The sequence below is a fragment of the Diaphorina citri genome, unplaced genomic scaffold (assembly GCF_000475195.1).
Source record: "Diaphorina citri unplaced genomic scaffold, Diaci psyllid genome assembly version 1.1 scaffold1787, whole genome shotgun sequence".
Classification (NCBI taxonomy): domain Eukaryota; kingdom Metazoa; phylum Arthropoda; class Insecta; order Hemiptera; family Psyllidae; genus Diaphorina; species Diaphorina citri.
The window spans coordinates 52,705-62,539 of record NW_007379213.1 but is presented as its reverse complement, the minus strand read 5'-3'; the positions used below and the strand labels follow the sequence as shown (position 1 = coordinate 62,539).

The following is a 9,835-nucleotide window of genomic DNA, read 5'->3' as shown; positions in this document are numbered from 1 at the left end:
CAGTTTTTAGTGCCAAAACACGTTTTGAGGTCCCTAGAGCCTAAATCCAAAGTTTCAGCCATTGGTCCGTGTGTGCGTATGTCTGTAAACAAAATATCTCAACTGTAAGAGCTAGAGACTTGAAATTTGGTATGTAGCTGTAAAATATGACAAGGATGCGACACGAAACGTTTGAGATAGTTGCTGCGGTTGGTGGTATTTTGGCATCCAGTTTTTTCTTACTTTGTACTGACTGTAGTTAGGGTTTGATGTCTATTGTGTTGTTTCACATTTGTCGTGCCGCTTTTAGATTTAGCTTAGCCATATTCTACTTTCGCAAATTCCCCCCTTTTGCCGTGATAGCACCTCTGCTAAACTATATGTTGTTGTTTGCAAATGTCGGGACATTGATCACTGGGCCATTTTCCTACGCGCGTCCCAATATTTTTCTATAATGGAACTGCTGGCTTCCAAGGCTGGACAGGAATTTAGGTGGGGAGAAAAACCATATAAACCATAGGAAAAAGAAGGGAACTTCCGGAAGGAAAATACAACTCTATTTTATTGTTTTATTTTCTATTGGTGCGTCCTAAGTTTTATCAATTACCCTTATTATTTTTGCTCAGTACACTGCTAGAAACCATTTTATTTTCATTCAACATTAAATCGATTCTATTATTTTACAACTTACGTATATTGGACTAAACTGCTATGAACTCCAGGTTTACACAATATTACAAAGAGAAGTATCTTTGAGGCCTGAGTACAGCCCGAAACAGTAGTATATGTACATGTTGTGTCGGGTTCGGTTCCCACCATGGACAAAAATTTGCACTCGTTTATCGATTGCAAATATTTCAACAGGTTCCTTTCTGGTGTTCTCGCGTTGACCCAGCACCTAAATGGGGAGTATTACTCGTATGTCTCTGCTCGCCCATCTAATGAGAGGCATACTACTGGATCGGTATGCTACGAAGTGTGGCTAGCTTTAGAATCTCTAGATGTATTAAACAAGATCCGCATTTTATTCCAGGTGTCTCCACTGCGTTGGCACAGAATGTAGGTCAGCACCCATCTAAGAAGCATGAAGTCAATCCTCACAGCATTGACAGCATCTACAAGAATGCTTTCCATGTGTTCTTCCTCAACCAAGAACCTAACTCGATCATCCCTAATAATGAACATAAGAGAGACATTCAGTACCCTCAAGGTATTGACAACAGAAACCTACTACCACCCAACATCTATCACATCTATCTCAACGGACAAGACAAGACAGCTCACACCTTGGAAATCTCCAAGCATGAAGGATTATACGCGAGTCAAAACAGTCTTCTAGACGACTTGCCACCTCTTGATAGCAGTGAACAACTTAAACAACTGATACGTGTCAAGAGAGCTGTTGATGGAATAGTAGTCGAGAATGAAACACGCCAAGCATTGGTACCAGAACTTGACAACTCTGACAAACAACCTGTGCTAACGGACACCTCTAATGCACAACCGGAAGATAAACATCTGAACCAAACCGGACAACATGCGGCTTCCAACAAAACCTACAAAGAGAAGTATCTTTGAGGCCTGAGTACAGCCCGAAACAGTAGTATATGTACATGTTGTGTCGGGTTCGATCCCCACCATGGACGAAAATTTGCACTCGTTTATCGATTGCAAATATTTATTTCAACAGGTTACTTTCTGGTGTTCTCGCGTTGACCCAGCACCTAAATTAGAAGTAGGTATTACTCGTATGTCTCTGCTCGCCCATCTAATGAGAGGCATACTACTGGATCGGTATGCTACGACACAGACCACACGCGTCTAATGTAGCAGTTGTTTCATTGCTACGAAATAAAAACGGCGGTGAAACTCATTAAAGTGAAAAAAAAAATTTTTTTCTTGCCACAAAAAAAAAAGCGGGGGAAAACCTGAAACTTAATAAAAGAAAAAAAAAAAAAAAAAAAAAAACAAGCCGTAAGACTGTAGCTACTCTGGATTCTCCGTAATTGCTAAATGTTTAAATCGAGAGCTTTTTTTTCCCCAATTAAATGTTTCTTTTATTTTGTTTGATTTCAAATTTCCTTCCTCTTGTGCATTGTATTGAGGCCTGGAGGATTGTTTATTGTTTATAATAACCCCCATATTTACATGTGATATGTTTGTTGCAAAATATAACCTTATTTTTATGCCTGGGAAGTGTGGGGAAGTCGTGAGCGGAAGTAACACAGACAAACCAAGATGACGATGGCTTTGTGTCAACTGTGCAAGAGATGATCGCTATGATAGATGAACAGCTCAAAAATAAAACCAACACGATCCTGAAGCGAATTGGTCGTCAGAATGACCCAGAAGTCAAGAATCCTGCTATAGAAGTCAACAACATTCCAACAGAAGTTAACAATCGTTCAAATCAAGTTAACGATCTTGGCGACAATACTACGGATGCCCAGCGTGTTACAATCAACACTACAGTAGGAGTAAATGAATCGGATACCGGACGTGCTGTAGTAAACACTACAGCGGTATTAGACACTACAGATGCTATCCGTATTGCAGTGATCCCTACTACCAGTACGACCGATACTGCAAGTGCTGTAGACAACATAATACATCCCAAACGCAAGATCGATAATCTCACCGGAGTGATTTCACTTGGCAATTCTTCTCAACAAGAAAATAGCTCAGAACTCCATAGAAAAAGCTCTGCTTTACCACAGAGAATTTGAGATTTGATTTGATAAATGGCCGGGTGTACAGTCTCATATTGACTTTATTACGAACTTGTTAGTCCATTTATCTTGACGTTTTTCTGGATTTTCAATCTCATGTCCAAATCTATATTGGATCAAATTAATTTTTTGATATTTAGAATGCTGATTTGTAAATAGACAGTAAAGGGAAACCGTTTATAAATGTAAATAAATCAGTGGTTAAGTCTCTTTTGGTTTAACACGCGGTGCTGTTTCTTGCCCCAATAGTAAAGTCAACATGAGACTATAGACCCGGGTGTTAGGAAAGTTACTTACACGTTCAATCTATGCAGCTCTTTCACAAGTCTTTCCGTGAATTTCAGAGCCCACATGGATTCAAGGAGCAGATCAGAGATTCGTAATCCAAACTGACCGATATCGCGTTTGTAAAAGTAGGGTGAAGGGTGCTTAACTCCATATGGAAAAAGCCCACTCAGAGGCTTAGGTGTAGGGGCAAAGAGACCTAAAGGATGGGTTAAGCTTATACGAATCTACGAGGGTGAAGGGCCTTTAAGGTAGGGCTAAGGGCTGTAGAAGCCTTTGTGACGGCGCAGCGACCTGATTTGATCTTCTGTGACTCCTTATACCCGGAGTCACACTTCAAGATTACACTTAGATTGAAGTTAAACAGATTGTTCTGCATGGTTGGTATCTCTGGCCGAGTGATAGTCTGAGATATTACGTACTCCTGGTTAATTCCAGGTGCACTCAGGCTCGTAAAGGCAACTGGTTATTCCAGCAAAAAAGCAAGGCTTTATTATAACTCATAAGCAATTTTGCATGCCTACACTTTATGGAACAGAGTAGCAGCTTTCTATGATTTTAATCTCACGATACGTGTTGTCCTTGGAATTACTCTCCAAAATCCCCCACAAAACCTATAGCGTCCAAGATGCAAATTTCATTTTCTTATAAACAATCTTTTATTAAATAAAATATAAAATCTCAGAATTACAATCTTTTATTAAATAAAATATAAAATCTCAGAATTATTGGAAGCATGTTTACACTTGGGTAGAAGAGGTAGTGCCTTGGGCACTAATCTCACCCTTTGGTTAACCTGAATAGTTTTCTTTTCGATTTACACCAAGTTGGAAATTTTTGGGAAGTAAAAAGTTGTACCTACCTAGCTAAGGAGCTGGGTTAAAAAACTAACTAAATGTGTCTTTTGAAGTTAGTCGTGGTCAAATGACGATGTTAGTTTAAAGACTCTGAAGCTCGAGTAGGTATGGTATGACTGATCATGAGTGGCGAGATTTACGGACGCGATGCGACGTAAAGAAAACCTTAGTTCATCCCCAAAGGAAATGTAGCTACTAGCTAGAAATCTTAGAACTGACGAGAATAGACTGTCTTCAGATTGAAGTTATCATGAGTGTCAATATGTCCGGACAGTAGGATGTCTACTTCTCAGATGATGTTTGAGAAGTGGTCTACTGATAAACCGTTCCGAGCAAAGTTCACAACAATATGGCCGCTCCCCTGTGTGAGATCTCGTGTGAATATTCAGCGCCTGCTTCTGCGTGAACCTCTTCCCGCAAACTTCACACACATACGGTTTCTGTCCCGTGTGTATCCTCATGTGTTCTGATAGATAATCACCACGCCGGAAACTCTTGCCGCACACAGAACATACAGCCGGCCTCTCATTCGTGTGCGTCCTCATATGTAACCGCAAGTGTTTCTTGGTCCCCATCTTCCTCTGACATACCTCGCACTCGAACTTGAGCTTCAAATGAATTGTGTTCATATGATATCTGTAAACACAAATGTTCCTGGCTATAATACTGCGTTTGGTTCGCCGCCCCCCGTCCCCCTAGTCCTGACATGCAATAGGTTTTAAGGTTTCTTAAGGTTTCTTTGTTGTAGAAGGTACGTATACCTACTTAAAGGTGGTAAATATTTCTTCTTGATTGTGTGATAGGAAACATATTTCTATTTCAACTACAAAGGAACAAGATGGGATTGAGAACTCTCTACGCCAGGATGAAAAAGTCTATAGTGTGCTATTAAGGTAGACTTTTGTTTGTATGATTTGGGACAGAAATCACATTTATATGGCATATCACCTGTGTGAATGCGGACATGAACTTTCAAATAATCCTTGGTGCTAAAGCCTCGGCCACAGATTTCACAGCACCATGGTTTGATTCCAGTGTGTGTGTTCATATGAATGTCGTAACCTTTCTTTTCCGACAGTCTCTTCCCACAAATAGGACACTTTAGCTTTCCATCACCATGATTTATACGGAAATGTCTGCGCAAGTGACGTGTTTGTGAATAAGATTTTCCACATACTTCACATTGGACTGTTTGTTTGATTTTATCTGAATACTTACGTTCATGGCGCACTGCAATGTGTCTGTTCATATTGCCACGGCTAGAGTATTGTTTGCCACATAGCTGACAAATGTACGGAGTGACAGTGTCCATGTCTAGATGTGACAACACATGCGTTCTGAGTGATTGTTTACATCGATACTGTTTGTGACAAGTTATACATGTATAGGTTTGCTTGGACGTGGTGCCAAGCTTCAAGATATGGACACGACGAATATGAAGATGTAAACGACGTTTTAACAAAAAAGATTTTTGACACACGTCACATGAGTAAGGTTTCTCTTTGGTATGTGAGTACATATGTTCTCGAATTGCCTGCTTCTTTGTGAATCTTTCCTCGCAAATATCGCAATCATAGTATTGTCCCTCACAGTTCCGAGTATGATTCAAAAAGTCATTCATAGATGTATCCATATGATCGCATAAATCGCATTTATATTGAGTGTTAACAACAAGTGTGCTTTCAAATTTCCAAGAACATGTTTTTCTATGCTTTTTCCGAGCATACTCTGTATCAAACGTTCTTTTGCAGAGATGACATGAAAGTTCCTTTTTCATATGTTTGTTTCGCAAGTGTTTTTTCAAAGTATTTTTTGATATAAACTCTTTGCCACATAATGAGCACTTGAAGATTTTGTTTTGTTTGCTACATTCCCACGTATGGATATAGAGTGCTGTTTCTGATTCTTCCAGCAGGCCACATGATTTACATTTCAACTCGTCAACGTCTAGAGCTCCCAGCAACTTTGAACACTGATCTACTGACCTGATTAAACTGAGATCATATTCACATACAATTGTCTTTTCCTTTACTTTGTTTTGACTTTCCTTGGTCACTCTGAAAGACACAATGAAAACAGAGTCCATTACTCAACACATCCTGTTAAATATCTACAAATTTAACAAACATAGTACTTGGAGTTGTAGTTTTTGTTCTACCTTTCAGCAATCGTTGGCAAACGATTCAATAAGCTACTCCAGGATGAATAACTTTATAGTGAGCTGTTAGTGAGGACCTTTGCTTGAAAGATTTGGGGCATACTTTACAACTGAATGGTAACTCGCCTGTATGAATTCTGACATGAACTTTCAAGTAGTCACTAGTGCTAAAGTATCGTCCACAAATCTCACAAAACCAAGGTTTTACACCAGAATGGGTGTTCATATGGATTTCCAAACCTTTGTTGCAAGAAAAAGTTTTATTACAAATGGTGCATGTTGGTTTTCGGTTCAAATGTTTAATGTTCATGTGGTGGCCAAGTGATTTTCTATGTGCATAGGACTTGCCACATAGCTCACACTGCAGCAAAGGCTTCGGCCCTGTATATTCATGCGTATTCCTAATGTGCCTTTGTACAGCTCCTTTATATGAAAACAGGTTATTACATATAGGACAATTATATTTTTTGATTCCTGTGTGAACATGTTGATGGTCATCTAGTATTAACTGAGTCTTGAAACTTTTTGAGCATATCGAACATGTAAATTTTTTAACATTATCTTCCCTGCGAGTGACTCTTAAATGAACACGTCTAATGTGATAGGAAAGATTGTTATGAACTTTAAATTTTTTGCCACACATATCACAAGCAAAATCTTGGGTTCCAAGATGTCTTGTCACATGTGCCTCAATTTCTTTCTTGCGGTGGAAAACTTTCTTGCAGTCATGACATTCAAATCTTCGTTGCTTACACTTTCTAAGGTGAATAGCGTATAATTTCCGAGATTTCATCATCATATTGCAGTAAGTACACCGTATACCTTTCTTTTCTTTCCATTTTCGAATTTTGCATTTCTTATAGTGTCGTTTCAATTGAATCTGGGACGTATACGTTTTGTGACAAAGATGACAATTGGTAGATTGATTGTCAAAATGTTGCATTATCAGGTGGGGTTTTATAGAACTTCTTTTTTTCAAATGTTTGCCACAGATGGAGCATTTGTAAATTTTCACTTGTTTTTTACATTCGTAAATATGAAGGTAGAAACTGGTCATACTGTCACAAGTGTACCAACACCACTGACACATATGTCTGTCAGATTCACTCAAATCTTGATCCTGGTTAAGATTTTTCATTATACTAAGATCAAACTCACATACTTTAGCGTTATTATTTTTCACGACTGATCTGAAAGAGATAAGGAAGATTTTTCATTATACTAAGATCAAACTCACATACTTTAGCGTTATTATTTTTCACGACTGATCTGAAAGAGATAAGGAAAAAAAAAATGCCATTACTAATTCGTCTTTTTGAAATACGAGTAGGTACCTACCTAAACATAGGTGTAAACAATTTTGCAAAACGCAATTTTGAAGGGATGGATACAAGAGCAAAAACAAAACGAAGAAAAACACAACTAGGTAGATAGATAAGAACCCAAGATCAACATAATTATATGTAGTAGATAAGATCCCTACATATACTGCTATACTTGTACTCCACGCTTAGTTGGGGGAATTACACCCGGATGATGTGTCTTGTAATGTAAAGTATAGGATGATCTCTGTCTGAACTTCTTGGGACACAAGTGACAAACATGTGGTGTTTCACCAGTATGACAAAGCATATGGACTTTCAAATAATTTGCAGTAGAATAAGATCTGCCGCAAATTTCACAACAATGAGGTTTTAGACCAGTGTGAGTATTCATGTGAATTTCTAAAGCCCTTTTGTCGGAAACTTTTTTACCACAGATGGTACAAGCCGGTTTGGCATTTTCATGTTGGCGTTGGGTATGCGCAGTCAAACCACCATTACGAGCATACATTTTACCACAGATACCACAGATGAACTTTTTCTTTTTACATAACTCTTTCTCAACATTTGATCTCAAGTGAATGTTACGCATATGTCTTTGTAGAGTTTGTTTCAATTTAAACGACTGGTTACAATGGAAGCATACAAATCTTTCATCATTCTTGTGCACCTTTTTATGACTAATTAGATCTTGTTGGCTTGAGTATTCTTTATAGCAAGAGGCACAGCGAAATATTTTTTTGCGTATACGGAGGTGGCTCTTTTTTATATGATTATACAATCCTCGTATACTACTATACTGGATTCCACACAAATCACACGGACTGTTTTTCATATGAACCAAAATGTGTTTCTTTAGTTGATATTTTTTCTTAAGATTTCTTTTACAATAATCACAAATATAATTGTGACCCCTTAACGATATCTTCATTTTGTGGATTTCTCGTAAATGATCAAAAAGTTGATATTTATTTGAAAAGCTTTTATTACAAGGGGAACATTCGAACACTTTTGATTGATTTTTACATTCCAAGTAATGTATGTAAGCCATAGTCATGTTTTCTGATTTAATTCCACACAAACGGCATCTATTTTCGTCCCCATCATCTGTGATAGCCGCTACTAGATCTTTAGATCTGACCTTATAGACAGCATTGTCATTTGTCAATTGTTCTTTCATTTCATTTCTCCCCAATCTGAAAGAGATAACGATACGGAAAATTCTATTACAAGATGATCTTTGTCTGAACTTCTTTGGACACAGGTGACAAACATGTGGTGTTTCACCAGTATGACAAAACATATGGACTTTCAAATACTTATCCGTAGTGAAAGATCTGCCACAAAAATCACAACAATGAGGTTTTAAACCTGCGTGAGCATTCATGTGAATTTCCAGAGATCTTTTGTCAATAACTTTTTTACCACAGATTTCACAAGTCGGTTTGATTCCCTTATGCTCTCTTAGATAATGATCCTTGAGTGCACCTTTCCGAACGTAAGATTTACCACAAACATCACATATAAATCCCCTCTTCTTTGGTTCCTTTCCTTTTCCAGTCGAGTCAGAATTTAAATGAGCGTTTCTTATGTGATATGCTAAACTACCTTTGCGGCCATATGTCTTTTTACAATAAAAACATTCGAATCTCTCTTCTGATCTATGTGCAGCTTCATGATATCGGAGAGATTGATTACTTGCGCATTGTTTTGGACAATAGGAACAAGGATAGTATGTCTTCGGAATATTCCCTAGATGTTTTCCTTTAATGTGCCTAGAAAATTCTCCTTTATTCTGGTATTTGGCGTCACACAAATCACATTCAAATCTTTTTAACCCCATGTGGCCTAAAATATGGTTGAGTATGAGAGGTTTATACTTGAATTTTTTGTTGCAATAATTGCAAAACATAGTACGACTTTTTTTATTCATCCGTAGCCTAATTTTGTGCTTTCGTTTTAAATGAGTAAGTAAGGTTGATTTCTTTTCGAATGATGTCTTGCACGTTGAACATTCATAGATATGATTTTTTCGCTTCTTACATTCCAAAGAATGAATGTAAGCTTGAGTTAAACTACCTGATAAAATACCACATATGCGACATCTCATTTCATTGAATATATTGTCTGATGAATAAGTATCCACTAAATCTTTAGATCGGATTTTATAGACAGCATTTTCAATTTTCAAATAGAAAGTAAAAAAAAAAAAAAGAATAATAAAATAAAAAGCTTGTAGACAAAGTGATTGGAATCAATATCAGTAGGAGACTGTATCGAAAATTAACGAAGAAATGCCACCAAGAACATGAAATTTTCAAGATCATAATTTCTCAATGATGGATATGTATCCAATGGACCTGTGGAGATTTATAGCTTTTATTTATTAACTAGATATACCTATACATTCTTTTTGAAACGATATCAACCTAAAATTAAAACTAATAATTATTTATAGACACAAGCATACAATATGTCCCTCAGTACACAAATCAAATATAATAA

At 37.4% G+C, this 9,835-nt stretch overlaps 1 protein-coding gene across 1 annotated transcript; it reads right to left on the bottom strand.

Annotated features, from left to right (window-relative positions):
• Positions 1-3,736: 3,736 nt before the first annotated feature.
• LOC103517252 (zinc finger protein 721-like) lies at positions 3,737-9,515 on the bottom strand. Its single transcript, XM_026829410.1, has 4 exons — positions 7,501-9,515; positions 6,039-7,216; positions 4,677-5,938; positions 3,737-4,545 (listed from the first exon to the last, which is right to left on the bottom strand). The coding sequence occupies exons 1-4, from the start codon at positions 9,438-9,440 to the stop codon at positions 4,108-4,110; spliced, it is 4,818 nt and encodes a 1,605-aa protein (XP_026685211.1). The 5' UTR covers positions 9,441-9,515; the 3' UTR covers positions 3,737-4,107.
• Positions 9,516-9,835: the final 320 nt, after the last annotated feature.

Bases quoted from the DNA above. Each gene is read 5' to 3' on its own strand.
- LOC103517252 (XM_026829410.1), bottom strand. From the start codon at position 9,440: ATGAGATGTCGCATATGTGGTATTTTATCAGGTAGTTTAACTCAAGCT. The intron at 5,939-6,038 runs ATTGAATCGTTT...GGATGTGTTGAG, and splicing joins TATTCATCCTGGAGTAGCTT to TAATGGACTCTGTTTTCATT. The intron at 4,546-4,676 runs TAGTTGAAATAG...TGTCAGGACTAG, and splicing joins AATCCCATCTTGTTCCTTTG to GGGGACGGGGGGCGGCGAAC.